Source organism: Garra rufa, chromosome 7 (assembly GCF_049309525.1).
Source record: "Garra rufa chromosome 7, GarRuf1.0, whole genome shotgun sequence".
Classification (NCBI taxonomy): Eukaryota; Metazoa; Chordata; class Actinopteri; order Cypriniformes; family Cyprinidae; genus Garra; species Garra rufa.
This window is the reverse complement of record NC_133367.1, coordinates 48,304,643-48,328,953: the sequence shown is the minus strand read 5'-3', so window position 1 is coordinate 48,328,953 and position 24,311 is coordinate 48,304,643. Positions and strand designations below refer to the sequence as shown.

Sequence of the window (24,311 nt, the reverse complement as noted above, 5' to 3'; positions counted from 1 at the left end):
ATGTGTTTCATAGAAAAGTGTGTCTAGTACTATATAAATTACAAAGGTTTAATTGGCATCTTTATTTCAAACGACCCGACCGACCGCGACCCGAATATCGTTAAAAATATTTTTGAATGACTCGTAACCCAAGGTAACCGCTCATTTCGGATCAACAAAATTTAAAATAGAATGCCAACACACCGAATAAATATTCGAATAATCCAATATTCTGGTCCAGCCCTACATCTTTCTTGGACCTACTGTGACACACGGACAGTCATCTCTGATAGCAAATTACTCTAATTGTAGAAACTGCAAAGATGCTGTGAAACGATATGTATTGTGAAAAGCGCATTACAAATAAACACAAACTGATTTGAAGTACTGTCTTTATTCTTTCTAAACAATCAGTGCATTTATATGATTGCTGTTGGCCTGGTGGCTATTGAGGCGATTTTTAATCTTTATTTCCGCAAACATATGCTTATATGGAATCCTCAATAAAGTACAAATGCTTCTCTGTTAGAAAAGGTTATGCTCTTGATTGCACAATACAAACTGGAGGATCAGCTGTGTCCATTCACATCTCTAAATCAACACATTTTTCCAAAATAAAGAAAGTGATTGTGGGAAATTAATTGAAAATACTCTTACTGGCTCACTGACTTGGATATGAAAATGACATGAAATGGCTTATACAGTGTGTTTGTTTTGGATCTACCTAGATACACATTAACACACACTGCAAAATGATTGGACCAAAAGCTCTAGAAAGAGGTGTTTATGTGTGTAAGAAAGAAACCTCTGGCTTCAGTATTGTTGCGGCTTATTTTATTCTCTATTTAAAAATAAGTAAATAATAAAACAAAACTATAGGAGGTTAGAAGTGCTTCCTTTTGAACATATTAAATATGAATACGCCAGTAACATCAGTAGGTTTTAGTTTTATTTTATTTAAGTGTTTGTTTCATTTCTCATGTTTCAAGATAATTGGTATCAATCTTAGACAGGTTAGTTAATTAGTTCGTCAGGTGATCTTAGTTAAAGGGAAACCTACTTAAAGAGGTCGTTCCACATTATTAAGCAAGTCACAGTTCTCAAGCAATATGGGGAGGAAGAAAGCTCTTTCTGAAGGTGAAAAGCATGAAATAGTGCAATGCCTTGCAAAAGGCGTGAAAACAATCAATATATTGAAAACCTGAAAAGAGATAATTGAACTGTCAAAAGATTTGTGAGTGATTCACAGCACAGAGCTTGATCAGATAAAGGCTTATTAAGGCAGGTTTCTGTCACCCGAGTTCAGACAGATATTTGAAGCTGCCGGCGTCTCTGGAGTCCCAAGAACCTCTCGATGCAGGATCCTTCAGAGGATGGCAGTTATGCATAAAGCTGTATTTGACCACCCTTAACCAAAACTCACAAAGAGAAACGTTTGCAATGGGGTCAGAATTACATGAAGACTACATTTCCCAACAGTTTTATTCACTGGTCGAATGCTGTGCTACACTTGATGGTCCAGATGGATGGAGTTCTGGATGGTTGGTGAATGGCCATCCCGTTCCAACAAGACAAAAGAGACGTCAGCAAGGAGATGGAGGAGGGAAGATTTGGGCTGGAATATTGGGAAGTGAAAGGTCCCTTTAGGGTCCCTGATAGTTCAATTAAATAGTTGTGTTTACTTTTTTAAAAATTGTGTTTATTTTTGGAGAAATGATCTGTCCATGCAGCACATATGACACATTTCTGTTTTGAGTTGATTGTAACTCATTGAATGTTTTCAAACTGCATTCTGCATAATTATTTGGAACAACATTTTTTTTTTTTCCAAATATCAATAAAACTGTTGACATTGAGTTCTTTCACATGTGATAACATTCTCAATAGTTGAGGATAAAATTAATCCTTTATCACACTGACTGATTTGGAAAAGCAAACAAAAATGGCAAGTGCATAATAATTTGAAACGCAGTGTAAATAACATGTATTTATACTTTATATGTTCTTTCAAGTTTCCAAACACATATAAAAGTCCTTATAATGACACTGATGTCTGGAGATTCAATGAAAATTCAACAGCACAGAAAGCTTCAAAGACTTTAAGTGCACCGCATTCAATCTGAAAGTCATTGTTGAATTATTCGTTTCCAGTTTACAGATTCCTGATGGTCTCTCTTTCTCACACTAGTAAAAAATAAATATACTAAAATGTATTTGAAAAACATTTATTTCATACCAAGTACACTACAGATACCATTACATATTTATGCACTCAATGAAAATACCATGAGTACTAAATTAGTATACTTAAAGTCCGTCAGATTAGAAGAACAAATGTGGTGCTCAATGTACTTTAATTGCACAGAAGTAATGCTGTTTTGTAGCTCAAAGAAAATATACAAAGTTAGTTCTTGCACAAAGTCTCTTTTTTTCCCAACATTTTTTTTTTTTTAAAGAATAGATGTTTATTCATTTTTGTAAATGCTCCAGAAATCTACATTTCTGTGTATTTTGTTTGACACAAATCGGCCTTTGGACACCTAGGTACTGATTGCAATATTTGTCCATTTGCACACACACACATTTGACCTGGTTGTATTTTGGTACTGTTTTTACGTTTTTTAAAAATGTTTTATTTTGGTTACATTAATTTAAACCATTAAAACAAGTTTTTACAACGTTGTACTGCAACATTACCTAATTGCAAACAAAATACAACATTGTGAAAAGTTGTAAAAACGTTTTGTGTTTGCTGGGAAGAGATGGGTTGACAGGGGCAGGTATAAAAGATACACTGCAAAGTGGTGTGATTGGACAAGGCAGGACAAATATTTGTAATTTCTTAATTAGAACGGGTCTGTAAGGAGAATATGATCGCGGAAAACAAGCTGGAGATAATAAACTGGAGAATAATCCAGAAGGAGGCGGTAGTGCAACGCTCATGGATGCAAGCCGCCGTTATACCGCGAAGAAGAAGAAGAAGAAGAAGAAGAAGAAGAAGAAGAAGAAGAAGAAGAAGAAACAACCCAAACGTCAGCTCCAAAAACGCAAAAGAATGATATATTCTCTCACGAAAAAAAAAATATATATAAGCTAACGACATAACCCCATGTAAGTTGGTGCAACTTTTCTGTTGTCTCGCATCCAGGCTCCACTGAACTGGCATGATTTTATTTTGGCTTGTGTTCAGCTTCCGGTGATCGTAGGGAGGAAATTCGCGGATAAATCAGAAGCATGGCTTCCTCAAGCCCCACAACAGAGACAGCAGGTAACTTTCTGCCCTCAAGAGCAATTTTAGACCAACGTTGACTGAAATGAATAGCGTAACTAGTCGCAGATAAGTGTGAGTTTTCTCCAGAGTCTTAGTTCTGTTTCACTTTCGATTTCATCGCGTGTTGTTTACCTCTGAACCTGAAAGGGGCCAGTTTTTATTTGAGCTTTTCTTCATTGTTACTTCAACAGCCTGCTGTCAGTTATTTCAGTTAAATGCTTGTTAAATGACCCTGCAAAGCAACTGCACAGATCTGAAATTAAGTATTGTTGAAATGGCAACTAAATGTGAATTTCTGTGAAAACAAATGGCTGAGTTGAAGTGACTTTTTCATCACTTTAAAAGGTAAACAGTATAAAATAAATACGTTTAAAACAAATTTAAAAAACTGTGGTACACTCTAAAGAAAAATGGTTTCAAACATTTCCAAATTAGGGTTCATCATTTGTAGTTTGATGCCATTCACAAAACATCTTAAGGCTAAAAGTAGCTCATAACTTGCAGATTTAGGAGAAAATATGAAAAAATAATGGGTGTGTCAATCCTAAATTTAGGACTCTTGAATTTTTGCTCTAAGACTATTTCACAAAGTGTTTAAGTGCTAAAACTAGCTCCTAAATCTGTGAGACATTAGTAGTGAAGAGGACTCCTTCCTGCTGAAAAACAAAACAAACCATCACAAATACCAGTGGTTTCCACTGCAAATACCAGTACAAACATTACCAACCATCAACTATTAAACATTATAATTATTGTTGGTTTTAACAGGCCAACAATAGAAGGTGACCAATTACCACAGTTTGCATTAAAATCAGTACAATTCCCAATATAGCAAAACTTTGAAAACCTCTGATGGTTTCTAGTGTTTTTTTCCCCCCAGCAAAGCTAAAATTGGCAATCTGCTTTAGAATGTAAAAGTTTTAGAAACACGCTGCATTTATTTGCACATATGTTTTCCCACACATCTTCCCAACTCCAAATTGTCCTTTGATTATGTCCTTGTTCTTGCGTCTAATTTAGTTAAATTTTATGTTTGCATGTATTAACTATCAGCCAATCACAGTGTGCATAGTTACATATACATTTATTCATTTAGCAGAGGCTTTTATCCAAAGCGACTAACAATTGGGAATACAACAAGTGATTCATCCTAAGGAGGCAGATCAACATAGGAAGTGCTCAAAAATACCATATATCAGGCGTTGTTAGATGAGTGCTGGATAGAAAGGGAGTATCAAGAAAGAGTGGAGAACAAAGGTATTTTTTATTTATTTTTTATTATAGAGTCAAATAGTGTCGAAAAAGATTTTCAGTGGCTTGAAAGCTGTTAAGGAGTCTGTATTCGGGATAGGGGTGGGAAGATCATTCCACCAGACAGGAACGTTGAAGGAGAATGTTCTGGAAAGTGATTTCATACCTCTCTGTGGTGGTACAATGAGGCGTCTTTCACTAGAGGATCTCAGTCTTCTGGAAGGAGTGTAGATGTGTAGTAGTGAATGGAGGTAGGCAGGTGATGATCCGGTGGCTGTCCTATATGCCAGCATCAGTGTCTTGAATTTGATGCGTGCTGTAACCGGTAGCCAGTGCAGGGATATGAAGAGAGGTGTAACATGGGCCTTCTTGGGCTCATTGACCCCTTAACTGTCACCATCCACTCTGTGGGACGCCTAAGTTTCTTCACCATTTTACAAATAAATCCTAATATAATCATGACAAACTATATATTGTTGGAAAGGTCTAAGGCTCCTAAATAGATATTTGACATGTTTTGTGTTTTACAAATTATGTAGGAAAAATAATAATTCATTTATAACAAGAGTGCACCTGGAAAATCTACTTGATAACAGGAGTTCAGACCTTTGACACAAACAGACTTTTTCTCTCACACTTTAGAAATCACAAGAAATGATGTATCAGTTGACAACCTAAAATATCAAAATTCACCCTTTGAAAGCCATTTTAAAATCAGACAATGAATTTACATGGAAAAAGTGCATTAAATTAATATTACAAAATGTTTTTGTTCATGAATTATAAAAAAAATAGGTTTGTATTCTTCATTTTCATGTCGCTGTTCAAAAATAGAAGTGACAGTTAAGGGGTTGAAGACCAGTGCTGCTGCATTCTGGATCATTTGTAGAGGTCTGATGGAAGATGGACAATCAGTATAGTTAACAAGCATGCTGACATCATCCATAGCAACGAGCTCAACCCCTACTTTTTAGTTTTAAATGAAAATGATCCTTGTCTACACTGGCGTTTCCACAGCATTTCAGAACCAATCTCTGTCTATGCACACAGCCGAAAACACATGTCACATGACCCTTTATGCACACTGGGTGAAGTTGGTTGCACTGGCAGGAAGAACATGAGGATGATGGTGAGGAAAAGCAAGGAAAATACCTGTCAACACTCCTGTTTTTCCCACAAGTATCCCGTATTTAACCCCCCCGTATTGTTATTTCTCCTGGAAAGCTCCAGTAATTTGTTTATGGACGGGGAGGGAGTAAGATAGTAAGAATGTGAGGGCCTTAGATACGGTTTTGGATGTGACTAGCTCAGAAAGCCCTGTACATTGTTCGGTTCCTGTAACAACGCCCATGCAGCAGGGCAATTGGGTGACTGTGAGGCGGCATAGTCGCGGGTCAAAACACCGCTCTTCCGTTCCGATCAGAACATCAAACAGGTTCTCCCCACTCAGTGAAGCACCCACTGAGAAACCTGATGAAAGTGCTCTAGTAATTGGCGATTCTATTGTACGGAATGTGCGTTTCCTTGAATATATTGAACACCTCTAGAACGTTCGTCAGCCAATCAGATTCAAGCATTCAACGGCCCTGTAGTATAATTACAGGATATACAAGAGTAATTTTATTTAGAAGAGATACTGCTTATTTTCTACTTTTTATATGAAAAACATTGAAAATAATTTATTTTGTTTCCAAAAGTGCAAGTTTAATTTAAGAAAAATGTGACTTTTCGTTTTAAGCAATGTGTGCTTTAATTTCAGTTGTTCAACACTGATGTTCAATAAATAATCATATATAATAGATTGATATGAATAGAGTGTGTGTTTCCTTCAATTATTTTAAAATCAAGTAATGCACGCTTCATTCAAAAATCTCTCACTTGTAATATGTGAGCAGCATATTTACTGTACAAAACTTGTCAGTGAACTATGAGGGCAAAAAAATAAATATTATATAAATATAATTAAATGTAATTTTATTAATGAATAAAATAACCGTTCATTAATCGTAATCGGGTTAAAATGTTCAATTAATCGAGATTCTGATTCTAGGCCAAATCTCCCAGCCCTACTTCAGATACAGGTTCAATAGACGTATTGCAGATGAGCAAACTACGTCTTGCAGATGTAAATGCAGACCTCAAATAGACGTCTCTGAGATGCACACCAGGCATGTTTATCCCTGATAGCACACATACATCTCGGAGATGTCTATTTGATGTCTGCATTTATATCTGCAAGACATCTGTAAGACGTAGTTTGCTCATCTGCAATACGTCTATTGGACGTTTCCTATCAGATGTGAATTAGACGTCTATTAGACGTCTTTAAGATGTTTGGGATTCAGATTCAGAATGTGTGTAAAACTGACATTTTACAGACGCCTGCCAGATGTTTGTACACGATTATGCTTTCCAGATCAAGAGATCTTTAACAGACATCTTGCAGACGTACTTGTGATATCTGAGCCGCATTGTAGTGTCAGTGACAGGGAGTGATTGACGGCTCAGGGATCGGTAAATGTCAAAATCTCTGGTAGCCCTTACTCATCAGATTTTAGTAGCCCGAAAATATATTTAACTAGCCCAAATAAAAAAGACATTTATTTTAATATAGAAAATCAGATAGGAGTCTAAATGTCAATCAAAAATGTTTTCAATACACAAATATAATCAAATATCATGGAAGGAATTTTATTTCACCAATTAGAGTAGCTGCAGAATTTTTAAATCTAGCAATTTAGGCAATTTATGACCTTTTTTTTTAAGAGCTGCACAAGTTAAATGAACAGTATGAGTGGGGTTGGACAATGAACGGTAGAATATTAGGCCATAAAATTACATGATTTATAATTCAGATACAGCTTCACACAAAACAATATATCTAATACAATGGCATTTCAACCTTTATACCATATAAAAGTGATAAATCAAGTATATAATTTCTTATTTATATAAGATATATAACATTAATATTACTTATTACACGGCTCTCTGGAATGCTTGATTCTGATTGGTCAGTTGAGACATTTGCAGGTTCGTTCTGTTCAAATAATCACCGCTCCAAAGTAATAACGCATAGCCGGTACTACTTGTGTGTTTAAAATCCCTCCGTGCCAACAAAGATTACCGTTTGGCGCCATCTTGTGACAAACACTGGACAACCACAATTAACAATGGAAAATTTCGACATTAATTTTAACATGTACGGTAAAAACAAAACGTTTGAACAGTGGAGAGATTCGGACGAATCAAATGACTCCCCAATTAAGACGAAAATTGAATTACGAAGAACAAACAACGACACAGAGAGCTTACTGAGACTGAACTTGACAAAATAGAGCATGACACAAAAAATACAGAATGCATCGTTTGAATGTTAGTCACGTGGTACCAGGGCTTAAAAACGAAAAAAAAATCCATTCGGTTCACTCCGAGCAGAATCGATATTATAACATTTCTGTTTTTGCGTTCCTCATTAAACAATACGTTCCGAAAACGGTTTTCTAGAAAAAATACCAGTTAATAACGTTATTTTATTAGATAGATAGATAGTGTGCCTTTTAATAACATGTTTGGCATTATGTTTACAAATGATTAAACCAAATTCCGTGTTCGTGTCATTTGAACTTAATGTCTTTAAAACCGAAAGTAAACGAGTTCACCTGGAAACTCGTTACAAATGAGCTAATAATTTTTTTTAAACTATTTTCTTGTTTGATAATACTATAGCGAAATAAGCCCCTTCAAGACCATCCGCTTAACATCCTGACCACACGGCTTAATCTGCGATAAAAACATGTTGACTTATTACCTAATATACCTATTATAGGCTATTTTCACCCAAACAAAACGAACTCCAGATAGTGAATATGATTTTACATTTAATACATAAAAGTAAAAGAAAACATAACGCATTGTAACATTATAAAACAACAATAGATTTCTTGTAGGGCTGCAACGATTAATCGAACGATGTTGTGAGGCGCGTCTAGACAATGAAGCCGGTACTTTGATTAGTAGTAAATCTCCATCACGTGCGTTCAGCTGGAGCGGCAATTCAAACACCCCGCCGTAAATCACTGACAAGCCACGCCAAATCGCGCTGAAATTCGAATTCGATTTTCAGCGCGATTTGGCGTGGCTTGTCAGTGATTTACGGCGGGGTGTTTGAATTGCCGCTCCAGCTGAACGCACGTGATGGAGATTTACTACTAATCAAAGTACCGGCTTCATTGTCTAGACGCGCCTCACAACATCGTTCGATTAATCGTTGCAGCCCTAATTTCTTTTTTTACATCTAACACAACAGATCAACAACTTCAATTATAATATACCAAATAGGCTACTGGAAAAACTGGATGGGCTTCAGCAAAAGTGAATCTATAACCTACTAAGGCCCCGATCACACCGAACGCGTCTTTTAGTTTAGTTAGAGCAGTGTGCTGCGGTTTTTTTATGTTGCTAGGCAACAACCAAAACAGCTGTCCTGTCAGTCAAATCAAAGGATTATAGCGCGAGCGCTCTAAAATCTGAGTTTTTTGCTGTTAAGTAAACTGTCATATTAGCAGAAACCCTAAATAATATAGCTCTGGTTTACCCACGACAGACACCAAAAAGTTTCTCCTCCATTTCTTGCAGTCTCCGGACTTTTTAAGCAACGGTAAACTTTCGTCACCACAACAGAAGGCCTGCCTCTCCATTCATTCGATTGTACAATGGAAAAAACGCAAAAGACGTCGGGCGTTTTTTCCGCTCAGAGTTGTTTTTTTTTTTCAACTTCAGGTGCTCAGAGCGCTCCTGCAAAAACGAGGCGCAGCAGGCGGCGAAAACGCGAGGCGACTGGGGCGCATAAGCAGCGCGTAGAACACTCACTGCCAACAGAAAACCATTAAAAAAAGGCGCCTCTCACTGCAAAAACGCGTTCGGTGTGATCAGGGCCTTTAACTACAAGTTTTAATTAGGCTACAATAACTTAAACCTAAACATACCTTTGCACATGAAACAGCCAGGTGCTTGGTAACCTTAAGCTCGTCGCATCAGAAAGGGCCCTGCTAATGATGATGACGTCTGCTTCGCGGGCATTTCACGGTGTATGCGTCACCGTCGCATTTGCGCACACAATTTGAATTCATGTTTTTGGTCTGCCAAATTTACATAATAAAGAGAACGATAAAAATACCGTTATTAACCGGTTAATTTGGAATTTCTGTTTCTGTTTCTGTTCAGAACGATTAAAATTGATTTTGTTTTCGTTTTTGTTCCTGTTCAATGTCATTTGTTTTCGTTTTTCGTTTTCGTTCCTTGAACCGGTTCAGAGCCCTTCGTGGTACTATAGCGTTTCGCGGAAGGATAAAAATGGTAAATTAAAACAAATATGCCAAGAAAATGTTTCAAATTCATATTCATGTCCAGTTTTCTTCCTTATGTGGCAAGTAGCCGTGTAATAAGCGGGATAATGTACAGGCAGCCTGTAGTTATCGCAGAAATAAACCCTTTCAGTGTGACACAAGATCCTGATCACACTGTCGGGGCTTATTTCTGCGATAATTCCCTTACTTAATTGTTTAGATTTTTAGAAGGCACATTGACTTCTTTCACATTTACAACTCTGTGTTTGCTGCATAAAAACATGGATCGATAATTGCAATAATTTGACCATAAACAGATGAAAAATGTGGAAATAAAAATTAATTCTCTGTCGCGAGGGGGCGCTGAACGGTTTCCCTAATAACAGCTGTACACAAAGCAGCACTAATGCAGTTTTATCAGGCATTGAATGAAAATGCCAACGACATGTTTCTGAGGACAGTCGGTTCCCTTCAGATACATTCATATAAAGACATCCCTGCCGCTAAGGTGCACATATTTATTTATATATTTTACATTAATCACCAATAGGATAAAACACAGGTGTGGTGTTTTAGCAGCTATCCTATTGATCAACGTAAAATAAACGCTACAAAGCAGCCATCATAGAGCCTACTATGAAAAATAAAGTTTAATAAAAACACAATGCAATGCATGGCAAGGCCACAAATCAGTGAGTACAGTTTACAAGCCTGTGGGAATTATGAATTTGTGTGTAATCTGAAGGTACGGTTTACAAAATGTGAGCGCATGGATTGGAAATTTGTGGGCTCGATTTGTTAAACCGAGGAACAGTTTACAAATTCATGAGTACAGTTTATAAACTGAAGGGCCGAACTGAAAAAACGTCGTCATGGATTGATTTTCAGGTGACATCCCAGGCTCTGTATCTTCTTTTGTGTTCAGCACAAGATAAAAATAAAACCACCGATACTGTAAGTGAGTTTGGGTGAACTGTCCCTTTAATGACAATCTGCAGCATGTTTGGTTCTGTCGCTTTAAGAGCTTCACACATATAATGTCTCCAGGCGCACATCCGTTTTTTTCACTGTTTACTTTCACTTTAGTCACAACCAACTATGTTTATATGTAATCCTTGCATGTTTTTGACAGTTATAGCGAATCAGATGTGAAAGATGGCTTGGTCCGGTAATCAGGCGTTATTTAGACGTTATTTATCCGGTATGGCTTTGTATGCAAAAATAATAATGTACTTTTGTGATTGTGAATAAGTGTAGTGTCCTGTGAGTGAATGTATGTAGAGTATATTGAGACGGAGGCACACTGTAGCCCCATTCTACCATATTTATTCAAAAGCAGATTGTGGAGACATTTTAATCGTCCACAAGCAAAAAATCGTAATATGGCACACCCCAATACTTACCCTGTTGACGGTCTGTCTTTAGCTCCAGAAAACCAGTAATGATGTGGCTTTGACAGTTACAGATCTGAAAAACAAGAAGACTGGAGAAAAGAACCATCTCAGCATATGAAAGATTATTCAGAATTAGGCATGGGCCGGTGTAAGATTCTGACGGTATGATAACCTTGGATAAAAATATCACGGTTTCACGGTATTGTGATTACTGCTCTACAATGTTATATTTAAATGTCTGGGTAAAAAAAACAAAAACATTTTTTTAACTGAACACAGTATATTTTATTTTAGGAAACAAATAGAACATTTTGTAACATGGAACATCAGGCACAATAAATACAATAAATAATTGAATATTCTTAATTAAATTAATTTCAGTCACTTGTGTGAGCCTAAGCCTGCAGCTCAACAATAATCAACAAAATAAAATGTTCAAAAACAAATCCTTCTAAATGGAAAAAATGCAATCACTAATCAAAGCAAAAATATAACCATTAGTGACAGTTCAAAAAATAAACAAATACTCACAGACATGTGAGAACCAGCAAAATTTTTTTTTAATGCCATGATTTAGAAAAGATGTTAAAGGTGCACTGTGTAATATTTAAGATGATCTCTAGACAGAGGTGCAATAAATATGTTTTCAGGGGTGCATAAAGACCTTACTACTTAATGAACCATTATGTTTTTATTAACTTAGAATTATCAGCTTACGAAAAAGACACAATGATGAACAAGTAACAGTAATATTCACAATAACATAGTTTTGTTGAATGATTAAGTAAATATAATTGCTTAAATTACGTTTAAAAGGAAATCACACTATTTGTTGCTGTCAAAAAAGGTGAGATTTTAATTCTGTATGGGCTTCCGTAGTTCTGTAAAGGGAGGGGTGAGCGGTGGACTGTTGCAATTCACCTTTTCGCCACTAGATGCCGCAAAAACCTACACACTGCACCTTTAACGTGGCAGGAGGCTTAAAAGCAAAGACGTGATTTCACTTTAGCTTAGTTGTTGTACTAATGTTCAATCACAGAAACGTGAGGTTAGTACATATAGTCTGCTATTCCCCGCTCTGTGTTGTGGGGGTTCACCCTCTTCGGCCATCCTGAACTTATATCACCGCTGAATCTCACTGACTGTGGATCACATACACAATCACAGACACGCGTCTACAGCACTAACCGCTGGGGGAGGGGCTGCATTGTTTTCTCTGCAGGTACACACACACACAACCCAGTAGAGAGTCCTGCGCTTTCACTTTGACACAGAAAATGCACATATCGTAGGAACGGTATAACTTTTTTTGTTTGCGGTTTTGAAACCGTGACTTTTTCAAACCGCGGTAAACCTTGAAACCGGTTATCATCCCATGCCTATTCAGAATGATACGGTTCTAATTAGAACTATTTTTTTGAGTGTAGTATTGTGTGAATGGGGAAAAGACTATTTTTCATTACATTGGGCATTTAACTAGACTCACTGCCACTTTTGATTATTTTAATTAAAAATAAAGAAAATTAATTAAATAATTTTATTCTCTTTGTAGGAAGAAGGGGCAGCTTTATGTTTGATCATCCGAACAGTAAGTATAAACATTCCCAAATGAGTTGATTCTCAATCGGTCTATTATTGATGAGCTTGACTGTTTTTCAGTGTGTATGAGACTGGTGCTGGTGGGAATGACCGGAGCAGGGAAAAGCTCCTCCGGAAACACCATCCTGGGCAGAAAGGCCTTCAGAGTCGTCAAAAGCCCTTCATCTGTAACTAAAGAGTGCTCGAAAGAGACAGAAAGTGTGGCTGGAAGAGAGATTACTGTGGTAGATACACCGGGCATGTTTGACACAGACATCTCAGAGGAGGAGCTTCTGAAACTGAAGATCGGTAAGTGTATAAACATGACGGCACCCGGACCTCACGCCATCATCCTGGTCATTAAACTGGACACCTTCACTGAAGAAGAGAGTCTCTCGGTGGAGAAGATCAGAGCCATATTTGGAGAAGAAGCAGATAAACACACAATGGTCCTCTTCACTCACGGAGATCAACTGGACAAACCTATTGAAGAATTCACTAAAGCCAACGAGGCTCTGAAAGACATCCTGAGTCGCTGTAGAGGAGGATATCACGTCTTCAATAACAAAGACATGGAGGATCGCAGTCAGGTTGTGGAGTTCCTGCTGAAAGTAGATGCTGTAGTCGCTGCTAATGGAGGAGAATATTACACCAGCGACTCTTACCAGGATGTGGAGAACATGCTGAAAACTAAACCAGAGGAACTGAGACAAGAGTTTGATAAGAAATTACGAGACTTACAGAGAGAACTGGAGGCCAGATTTAGTGAAGAGAAGAGGGAACTGCAGGAGAGAATAGAGACACTGACATTGTCTGAGCAAGAGAAAGGAGAGAAGATCAAAGAGCTGGAACGACTGAACAAGTGTACAATGACCGAGTATCAGCGATATTATAAAGCAAAGCTCAGAGAGGTCAGACAGGAGGCAGAACAGACCTGCACTCATCCGAATATAATTCAAAAGATCTTTCAGAAGTTCTGCAACATCAGATCTTAATCCCATTGTGTCTATACATGTGAACCCCAGTCAAACACACCTGAAGCAGCTGAGCATCAAGGATGATTACAGACAGGTGTGTTGGAGCACTGGATTGCATTGGAACTCAAGTCTGCAGGACAGCAGCTCTTCATAGGCAGAGTTGGAGACCCAGAGACATTTTTTTTATGCGTGTATATATGTACCATTTATCATGTATATGTACCATTATCTATGTACTGCATGGAGTCTACATCAGCAGTTCTCAATTTTGTATGTTTCTTTTATCACTTCAGCGGCAACTTTTTAAACTGGGTAACATTGTGGCAGGTGTCGATGTAAAAGTATGCACATTACCTTATTTGTAAATGAAATTCATCTGCAATCCTTCTTCTAGCGTTTAAGGTTTATTTATAGTTTTTTTTCATGCTAGAAAACAACATTTTCCAAGTAAAAACCGCCAAACAACGTACACACGGTTTACGTTATGATACGCAATATGTCTATATGTCTCTGCTGTCTGCTTCGACTGAATGCTTTTTATTATTAATTTATTAATTCCCAGTGAATAGGAGTTAAATCTCCCACTCGGGTGATACTACGACCATGCAAATGGCAAAAATAATATCTTTAAAAATATTGAAACATACAACAATAAAATCAGAGAAGAAATCAGATGTGATTCTTTCGACTTTTTTCCCCTGATGTTTGTTATTTTTTAAAACATGTTATACTTTTTTTTTTTGACCATTTAGCATGTTTACAATAACGTATAGGCCAGTGGCGGCTGGTCAATAGGGGGCGCTGGGGCGCCGCCCCCCTCAAGTTAGCCAAGGAAGAAGATTACTAACATGTAAAAAATAAGTCTAATACATATTGCAACATAATCACGAAATTGCATTATTTTGTCATACTATTCGACTGGTAGTTATGTTAAACCTGTTAAAAATAATACAATAAAAAAAATCCAAACTGTTTTTCGTTTGTTCGTGTATGCGGGACGCCGGCCAAATGGGTTGCTGCGTCCCAATTCGCCTACTTATACTACGCCCTAAAAGTATGTACTCTTTTTGTGAAGAAAAAGTACATACTTTTGAGTATGTAGCAGAATAGTAGGCGAGCTTTGGGACATACTACTTCGTCATAACTGCTTTTTTAACGGACGCTCTGTTGCTTAGTTACCTGAATCCTGTCACTGTTTAAACTGCCCTGTCAATCATCACAGTTAACATTATCTACATTTCGTTTAATTTAATTTCCTAATGAAATGAAGAGGCACGTTCTTTCAGGAGTCTTTCATGCCGAGAACTCTGCTCATGTTTGCATAATTATGCATTTAAACGTTAATGACCAAACCTATCTTTATAAAAGTTCATAATGTTGCTGCACATGAAATATAACGAGGATAACATTTAAAATATATATTTTTTATCAGGTTACACACTGATTATTTATCACTCAAACGAACCCCTTTCTCTACCTGTCCGTTGGTCGCGCATATCCTCCATGTTTGTAGTTTTTTAACACTTTTTATGCGTGTTTGTAGTTCTAATCGAATCCTCGTTCACCGCGCAATGTGTTGTGGGCAATATTAGCCGTTAGAAGGCGTTTCAATGTCAAGGATACGTCCTTGGCAGGACTGGTCCTTCCAAGTCACTTCCTTCAGAGGCTAGGCGAGACTCCTCTTAAGCATTCGGAGAACACATAAATGGAACAGGCTAGCAAGTGCACGTTATTGCGTCATTACCTCAGTGAAAGGTCCGCTCTTATCATTCATTTAAAAATAATTACATCCATTACGTCAAATTGACCCTGCACTGTTTAAACACACTTGACAGTCAATGATTAAAAAGGAGTTTGATTTAAAAACGATTATATTGCCTGAGTGAACAGAACTGCGTCCATAGCAACGCTCTGTTTTTCATGGCAACCGTGTGCCGTATACTTCGCGGTTGTCTGTTATCTAGAAATAACACACCGGAATTCAACCAAGCCATTGTAATAATATTTGATATTGAAAAATATTTATAATTTAACAACTATTTGTTAAAGACTTGTCCTATCTCACAAACAAGTTTATTTTTTAATTTCCCCAACTACACTATTTTTACCCTATTGAGCAAAATGATCCCTTCATTCCCTTCATGACTCCGCTAACGTCCGACATTTGTATTTTTGAACAAGATAGCAAAGCTGCGCGCATAGGATTGTGGGTGATTTTAGAGCGCGAAGGCTACACTTATGCATCCTTTCCTGTGTATGGGATATTTTTCGAATGAAGGACGCAGTCCTTGGTTGAAACTCCGAGGATCCTCGACATTGGAACAGTCTTTCGACGGATGTCGATGACGTAGCATCCTCGAAATTCTGGCTTCCGAGGATCCTTCCTTGACATTGAGAAACGCCTATAGTGTGCGTTGATCCGCACTTCGAATTCTGAAGTCAAGTAGTAGACCATCCGGGAATCTTTGGAATACTTTTTTGAACATACTACGATTTGGGACATACTAATTCTATTTTCGAATACTATTTAGGACGGATAGTATGCGAATTGGGACGCAGCAGGTGTCTATTAGGTCTGTACATTTTTGAAACGCATGTGACTTGAGGCTGAGCTCTGATTGGCTTGTTTCAGATTGTCCTCGGGGCGAAGAGCAGAGCGCCCCAGACCCTCCCACTTCAGATCTTAGCCAATCAATCTTGTTTTTATACATTTTGTCCTCATGTGATTGGACCGTTCTCGACTGTCAAATATGTGCAATATCTTTTCCGAGATTAAAGTAAATTTGATTTTATCTAAAAAAATAAAAAACTATCACAAGCCTTTCAGATGAAGAAAAAAATAAAAACAAACATACGAATCATGGAGCTTGGATAAAGGTTGCTCGCTAGATGCAATGTAAGTCATGCCTTATATCGTTTTCCCTGTTTTTATTTCAAAGTCCTGTCACCAAATTGTTGTGGGCAACTACACAGAAAGTAACTGAAACAATGCAGTTTAACTCGATCGTAGGGGTACAATGGTTTATGTGGATGATGCAGTTACACAATAGACGTCTTTTTTCAAGTAAATTGTGAGTGTTTATGTTAGTATTATTATAAGCACAAAATATATATAGTGTTCCTTCTTTAATTGGACATACATTCAGTTATGTCTACCAACTTGACAAATATATTGTTAATACCATTATAATTAGTTCAAAACAATTAATGGTCTACAAGTATTTAGTATTTACAGTTTTTGCATAAGTTACTTATTATATTGGACTATATATTACTTTATGAAAATTAATTTATATGCAATGTTTTACTACAAATCAATTTATTTTCACTGACTTTAAAACTGAGATTTATCCTGTGGCTCCCTCGTGTGGATAACTTATGGCCTTCATCTCTGAATCACATTATTATAAATGGCTTATATTTTTTTGGATGATTAAAAATGTTTAATGATTTCTTTACTGATAATAAAGCTTATATTAACAATATGATTCATTTTGTGTGCGCCCCCCTAAAATTTTTTAGCACCAGCCGCCACTGGTACAGGCTATCTTCAACAATGTCTATATTTTTCAGTTGACTTTAAAATTTGCTTTGCTAGAGTTAATTTTTTTTTTTTTCTTTTTTTTTTTCTTTGATTTAGTCGAGTTAGTTTTGCATCAAACGCAAAGTGATTTTTTGAGATCTGGCAGCAACAGCGTATTTTTCCTCTTCACAGACAGCTTATACCTCGCACTATTTCATGAATGAACGTTCCAAAGTGAAGTAAACACTGATCTATAATAGAGAACAGTATAGTCATTATATAGATCTGTGGTAGTAAACTTAGATTTCCCTTTGTCAGGGAAAAGGAAGCAATGAACACTGTGTAGGGATCATGTCAATGGGAACACACTTCATACGAGTAGCTCTCTTCTAACTAGCTGGTTTTCTAAATCAGGTGTTATCTAAAAGAGAGACAGGCAAATATGCGGCCCGTGGTTTCAGTTTCGTTTCCACAGTCTCCAGTCCGATAGGTGGCGGTAATGCATCTCTAAGTTGGTTGTTGTTCGCAAATCAATCAAAAGAAGAAGACGCTGCTCAGACTTTTTTCCTGTCCATTTGTGCTTTCTATGCTAGGCCTTGCACCGTTTTACTTGAAAGGAAATCGAAACGGTTCAAAGATGGAATATTAAAACATAACCTCAAACCATATTGTCCTGTAAGGTAAGTGTAAAATAGCGTTTTTCCACAAGCTTTTATCTTGCCTTGTGTAAATGAGGGTACAGTCTCGATATTGAATATATATAGGCTACACGAGCACGAAAGCTACGTTCACTTTGTCAGTCCAAATCCGACTATGTATGCGATTGGAATTCATCTAAAACTGTTGTAAAGCCACTCTGTTCACAATTGATCAGATCCAGTTTGTGTTTTCAGAATATCAACATTGGTTTAAATCAGGGGTCTTTAGTCAGGGATCTGCAGCGAATCTAACAATTAATGCTGGCTTACAATTAATTATTGTTTAAGAATTAAAACATGGGTAAAATCCTCAGTTGATATAATTATATATTATTGATGAAACCGAATTTGGCAAACTGAGGAGGTGTGTCTGTGTGTGTGAATTCACCATTAGAGAGAAGAGAGAGCGAGAATACACTGCTGATATCAGTGTACTGCAGAAAAGGAGTATTGGATACATTTCAGATGTTTCGGTGTCGATACTGAAATATTAATATTTTTCTCAGCACTACAGCTTCACCTAAGCAAACACAGATTCCAGGTCCTTCAGAACACAGTGTGTAAGTGTCGAAAGCATCGTTAAACATGCAGTTACTCTTGGTTTAATTTGAGGATGACTCAAATTCGGTTAAATGCATACAAGTGGACTCAACTTTACAGAGACAAGATGGTAGAATACACATCTTCATCCTGTTTGTTGTGAGTGTACACAAATAAAATAACAGTTTTGAATGTATTAGTCTTATCTGTATATGAAAAAAAGAAGACAATTACCACAAAGGCATGCCATTAAGAGTTTGTCAGTCAATCAGCTAATGCAGTTTTGGTCACCTAAGCCTCTTCTTGTTTTCTCTTCTTATTTTTGTCTTGCAGCACTTTTTAGGCCACATATCGATAATGGCAGAAATGATCAGAGGTTTGAAGTTGGTCCTCCTGGGAAGAACAGGAATCGGGAAAAGTGCTTCAGGAAACACAATACTGGGACGACAAGCTTTTAAATCAAGTAAAAGCTCTGCTTCAGTCACACGAGACGTAGCTGTGGAGTCTGGGACTGTCTGTGGACGATGGGTCAGTGTTTATGATACACCAGGATTGTTCCACACAGAGCTGAGTGATGGAGAGATTCAGCAGATCTATGAAAGTGTTCTCCAGAGATGTGAATCAGGTCTCTGTGTGTTTCTGCTGGTGATCAAAGCTGACAGATTCACTGGGAAAGAGAGAAGAGCTGTGGAGAAGATCGAGGAGCTGCTGGGAGACCAGCGCCTGAAGAACACCTGGATTCTCTTCACCGGAGGAGACGAACTGGAGGATGAAAACATGACCATAGAAGAATATATTAATCTGTCTGAGCCACTGAAGAGAGTCGTCCAGAAATATGATCAGAGATACCATGTGTTCAACAACAAGATGAAAGGACCCAGTGAGCAAGCGAGACTGCTGCTTGTAGAAATTATGCAGCGCTTAAAGGGTGAGTGTTATTAAAAATATACATTAGAAATTATTATTATTATACCTTACATTACAAATTATATATGTTCTTTTTAGTTGTATAGTGGGTCCATGATCTGCATTTTTTTCATGGAATGGCTCTTGAATTTCATACATAACTAGACAGCTACACAAGCCAAACTTGCAGTTAAATTAAGTCAGTTGAACATCATGTGTTGGCATATAGTGAGGGAATTATGAGATCTTTAGTGTTTATTCTCTTTTTCCCTTTTTTCCCTCTATTCCCTTGTTCTGTTTTCATCCCAAACCAGGCACTTCTGCCTTCAGTCTCCCATCCAGGCGGATTGTTCTTCTGGGTAAAACTGGAGTTGGGAAGAGTGCAGCTGGAAACACAATCCTGGGACAGAGAGAGTTTTTATCTAAGATGAGAATGAGTTCAGTAACCAGTGAATGTTCAGTTGCTCACACCACTGTTTCAGGCAGATCTGTGTCTGTAGTTGATACTCCTGGATTATTCGACACATTGATGAGACTTGAAGAGATAATGACAGAGATAGCAAGAAGTGTTTATTTATCCAGTCCAGGACCACACGCTTTCCTCATTGTGTTTCCTGTGAATATGAGATTCACCGAACACGAGCGGCAGGTTCCTCAGCAGATTGAGATGATGTTTGGTCAGGATGTGTTAAAATACTCCCTCATTCTCTTCACTCATGGAGATCTGCTGGAAGAAGAGTCTGTCAAGGACCTCATTGAGGGGAACTGGAGACATCTAGTTCAGCAGTGTGGAGGCAGATATCACGTCTTCAACAATAAAGATCTGAATAACAGAGAGCAGGTGAATGATCTCCTGCTGAAGATTGACACAATGATAGAGCAGAACGGAGGAGGACACTACAGTAATCAGATGTTCGAAGATGCTCAGAGATTCAGACAAGAGGAGGAAGAGCAGAGACAGAAAGAGGAAGAGGAGAGAAAACAACAAGTAGAGAAAGAAATGCAAGAGAGGATTGAGAAAGTGAGAAAGGAGACAGAGGAGAGAATCAGAGCAGAGATGGAAGCTTGTCGTTTTAGATCTAGATTAGACAGATATGAAGAAAATAGAAAAAGAGAGGAGAAAGACGGCTGTGTCTGTAGTTGATCATCTTGATCTGCAATATTTTCTCATGAAAGGAGATAAGAGAAAACCGATGCAGGGGTAGTAACAGGCAGTGGAGTTGTGCATCATTTATCTTTCAGTGGAGCTGAGGAGGACACACTGGAGACACAGAGATGAAGAATAAAGAACAAATCTAAGACTGCTGAGAGGGAGAAAGATGAGCAGGAGAAAAGAAAATAAACAGTGACAAATAAAAAGAGAGGATTCAGAGACTGAAGAAGTTCACACATTATTAAACGGCTGATATCAGCTCATCACTGCCGTGCTGCAGTTGAAGAACCCAAGAGCAATACAGAATAAAACATACAGCAGAACGGCTGGAAATGAACTGGATCCAATGCACTGGATTAGCAGCAGTCGGGTATATAAATGTGTTATAGTGTTTATAGTAAACTGATTTAAATCTTTTGTTGCATGAAGTCAGTTGTTGATTGATCATGATTCATGGTCACTTATATCCACACAGAGCAGAAGCTGCACATCTTTTAGCCTGTTTCCATCAGAGATATTCGTCTTCAGAGGTCTTCAGTGTTTCAGGATGCTTGATGCAGACAAGGTGAGTTAGCACTGTTTTGCTTTTTTATTTTTTGCTGTTAAGGCTTTAACATTGGGTCTCATTCACATGTTTGTATGCATCAAAGAACTTCTCATGACAGCTCTCCACCTAATGGATTAGTTCTTAAAGCTGCCATAGAATGGAGAACTGAATTTACTAAAGTGACGGCGATTCAAAACAGCAGATTCAACAAACCGCATATTAAAAGCGGCTAGAGCTCCTAATTAAATATATATTTTTATCCATGTGCCAGCTATAGATGAGCGGCTCTGTGAAACAGCCAATCAGAGCAGAGCTCATTAATATAAGATAAAGCTTAAAACATGTAGCTATTAAATTATATCAGATATTTCAAATGATTATTTAATTTGTGGAGAACTATATGTAAGCAGTGATGTAGCGGTGTATATTTACTAAAGTATAGTATAAAGTAAGTGTAGGAAATGCGTTTAAAAGCAGTATTGCTTGTGTGTTTGTGCTCTTATTCAAGCGTTTGAAGCAGTTGAATGAATGTGATGTTTTAACAATGTTATATATTTAAAGCATCTTAAAGAATAACACAAGGACAGCATGAATACGTCTAATATTCAGATTTTCAGCATGATTGTGTGAATTGCAAACACAGAATAGTGACTTTTTTTAATGGAAATAAATAATATTCAAATTTCCATTGAGTTTTGAAGATTCTGTGAATGGTAATTATCTTCTCCGCTCTCTGAATGTCCAGAACTGAAAATCCTCTCAATGACTCTCATTTATTCAGCTAGTGTTATACAGCACAGTGTGGAAATACACAGCAATACTTTTTTTACATATGCTGTGTCATAGCTGCATACCTAATTAAAAATAAAGATATAGTAATGGAGAAATGATGTCTGTTTGTCCATTTAAGCCAAGCACTTGGGGAGCTTTAAGCTCTGAAAGGATATAAAGGCATATAAAGGTAATGCATGAGACTCCAGTGATTTAATCCATCTCTTACAAAGCAATCCAAATGGTTCTGGGTGAAAACAGATCAAATGTGACTAATTTTTCACTGTGCTTCTCGATTTCTACCTAGAATCCACCAAAGAAGTGTAATCAAGGTTAGATTAACGATTAGAAATTGATGTATGGTGAGAAGTGTTAGTTTGAGCTGTTCTAACCCCAAACCAATGGAATCGCATCAGAAGTCTGGATAAATAACTCGACTCATCTGAATTACCTTTATTCCTCATTTATGGTTATTTTGGTGTTTAAAGGTTTGGTCCCCATTCTCTTCTTTGCTTTGTATGGGTAAACAAGCCACACATTAAAATGTATTTTATTTATTTGTAGATAATGTCAGTTATATAAACTAATTATCTTTAGCAGTAGATGTCTGCCACTCCGGCTGATCTTGAAGAGACGGCTAACCTGCCTGAGACTCGTTTGATCCTGCTTGGTAAGTATATCATATTAGACATGCGTGATATGATTCGTATGTGATTAAAGCAATAGTTCCCCCTAAAATAATGTTCTCATTTAAAATAATCTGACTGTTATAATAAATGTATAATAATAACAGGTTTTTACAGAGAGAGCTATGAAAGAGGACAGCATACAGCGTGAAAATTGTGGGAGCCTTTTCATACCAGGCCGAGATACAGGATGAGCGGGGTCTTCCAAAGCACCAGCTCACAACTGAGACGCTCACCAGCTGGGGATCACATCAGATGATGATTCAAAGAGTATTAGAGCAAGAGAAAGCCATCATCAGGTTCTAGCGGCTGACAAAAAGTCAAGGCCTTTAATCCTCAAGATGTGGAAGTCCTGGAGGCTGTCAACCAGGTGTGTGGTGGTTCTTCTTTTATTATGTGCTATTTTTAACAAAGCTCTTTTTTCTATTCCTTTGCATCCAGTGAATGCACTTCTTTGATTTTATTGTTACGGTAATACCATCTCTCTGTCAGGTGTTGAGCCCACTCCAGGACGTCTCATCTGGAGAGCATTATGTCAGTGTGTCATACGTGAAGCCAGTACTTCATTGTTTCAATGCCACAGGATAAGCCTGCAAGACAAATTGCACTTCTTTTATATCTTTGATACTTGAATACAGAATACCGTTCCTGGGGTTGAGCAATAGTTTTTATTTATGCAAGCTGCATACTTTTAGTGTACTATTTATTATTTGTTTAAATGTGTGTGTGAATATACCTCATCTTGAAGCAAAGTCCGTTTGGATGCACATTGCCTTAGTGAAGGTTTAGTTGTTGAAGAAGTTTTCAAGTTACACTTCTTTTATATTTGAAATACTTCAAGTCCAACCAGGTAGTATTCAAGAATTATTATTAATGTTTGACAAAGTGAAAAGTTTCACTCCTCTTGTATTTACCTGTTTCAGCTCATTTGATGAACGTTTTCATATTGCAGTTACAGGGGACGTATTGTTTACATTGTAGCCATCTTAAAGATGTTTTCAAGCTGCAAAACTTGCACAATAAAGTGTTGTGTATTTTGACTGAATTCTGATTTCTTCACCTCATTATATGAGTGCCACTGTCACCTCTTTGTGAACAGCAGCGTTTGTGAGAACAATCAAACCTGGGTTAATACTAGTCCATATACTGCAGTCATTATTCTCTAATTTATTAGGAAATGGGGTTAACACCTAGTCATGCATGGAAAAATAAATACTGTCAAATACTGTGACATCGATATAGTTTAGAAAATACGGTGATATAAATGTTTGGTCATACCGCCCAGCTCTAGTTATAAAAGTTCTGTTCTTCCTCTACAGTAAAAGATAATGCATTGCTAATTGTGAGAAATTGGTTTGTTTTACAGAAAACTGTAGGCAGAAAAAAAGGACAGAAATGTGTAAATATGATGTTTTTGTGCATAAAAAGTGTCTGCAAACGAGGACATTTATGTTTGTTTGAGTTTCATTACTTTGGTAGAATGCCAGAAATATGTAATGTTTTTCAAGAGTTATGGAGCCAAAATGTTACTCTATACCAGGAATGACCCATTTGTGCTACTTTTGAGTGCAAATTGTAAAAAAAAATAAAAAAAAATAATAATAAATAAAACATTAATCTTCAGCATGATGCAGGCCACAAAATTAATGCAGATTGGTCAAATGATGCCGTGTTGAGTACCCTGGCTCT

The 24,311-nt window shown here is 37.3% G+C and overlaps 2 protein-coding genes across 4 annotated transcripts; both read left to right on the top strand.

The window, feature by feature from the left end:
- The first annotated feature begins 2,979 nt into the window (after nt 1-2,979).
- LOC141339241 (GTPase IMAP family member 9-like) lies at nt 2,980-14,470 on the top strand. Of its 2 annotated transcripts, XM_073844874.1 has the most exons (4): nt 2,980-3,090; nt 3,170-3,247; nt 12,796-12,831; nt 12,903-14,470. In XM_073844874.1, exons 2-4 carry the CDS (start codon nt 3,214-3,216, stop codon nt 13,814-13,816), a joined length of 984 nt encoding a protein of 327 aa, XP_073700975.1. In that variant the 5' UTR covers nt 2,980-3,090; nt 3,170-3,213; the 3' UTR covers nt 13,817-14,470. The 2 variants fall into 2 exon arrangements, with proteins under 2 accessions (XP_073700975.1, XP_073700974.1); XM_073844873.1 differs by having other exon boundaries at nt 3,001-3,247.
- Nucleotides 14,471-17,863: 3,393 nt separating this feature from the next.
- On the top strand, nt 17,864-23,590 carry LOC141339240 (GTPase IMAP family member 8-like). Of its 2 annotated transcripts, none has more exons than XM_073844872.1 (7): nt 17,864-18,001; nt 18,893-19,487; nt 19,780-20,988; nt 21,094-21,183; nt 22,537-22,606; nt 22,740-22,992; nt 23,115-23,590. In XM_073844872.1, the coding sequence occupies exons 2-3, from the start codon at nt 18,917-18,919 to the stop codon at nt 20,607-20,609; spliced, it is 1,401 nt and encodes a 466-aa protein (XP_073700973.1). In that variant the 5' UTR covers nt 17,864-18,001; nt 18,893-18,916; the 3' UTR covers nt 20,610-20,988; nt 21,094-21,183; nt 22,537-22,606; nt 22,740-22,992; nt 23,115-23,590. The 2 variants fall into 2 exon arrangements, with proteins under 2 accessions (XP_073700973.1, XP_073700972.1); XM_073844871.1 differs by having other exon boundaries at nt 22,730-22,992.
- Nucleotides 23,591-24,311: the final 721 nt, after the last annotated feature.

What these genes read in the sequence shown, in the direction of transcription:
- LOC141339241 (XM_073844874.1), top strand. Translation starts at nt 3,214, where the DNA reads ATGGCTTCCTCAAGCCCCACAACAGAGACAGCAG. An exon ending in CCCCACAACAGAGACAGCAG is followed by an intron (nt 3,248 to 12,795) that starts GTAACTTTCTGC and finishes TTCTCTTTGTAG; the next exon opens with GAAGAAGGGGCAGCTTTATG. An exon ending in TATGTTTGATCATCCGAACA is followed by an intron (nt 12,832 to 12,902) that starts GTAAGTATAAAC and finishes ACTGTTTTTCAG; the next exon opens with TGTGTATGAGACTGGTGCTG.
- LOC141339240 (XM_073844872.1), top strand. Translation starts at nt 18,917, where the DNA reads ATGGCAGAAATGATCAGAGGTTTGAAGTTGGTCCTCCTGGGAAGAACA. An exon ending in AATTATGCAGCGCTTAAAGG is followed by an intron (nt 19,488 to 19,779) that starts GTGAGTGTTATT and finishes ATCCCAAACCAG; the next exon opens with GCACTTCTGCCTTCAGTCTC.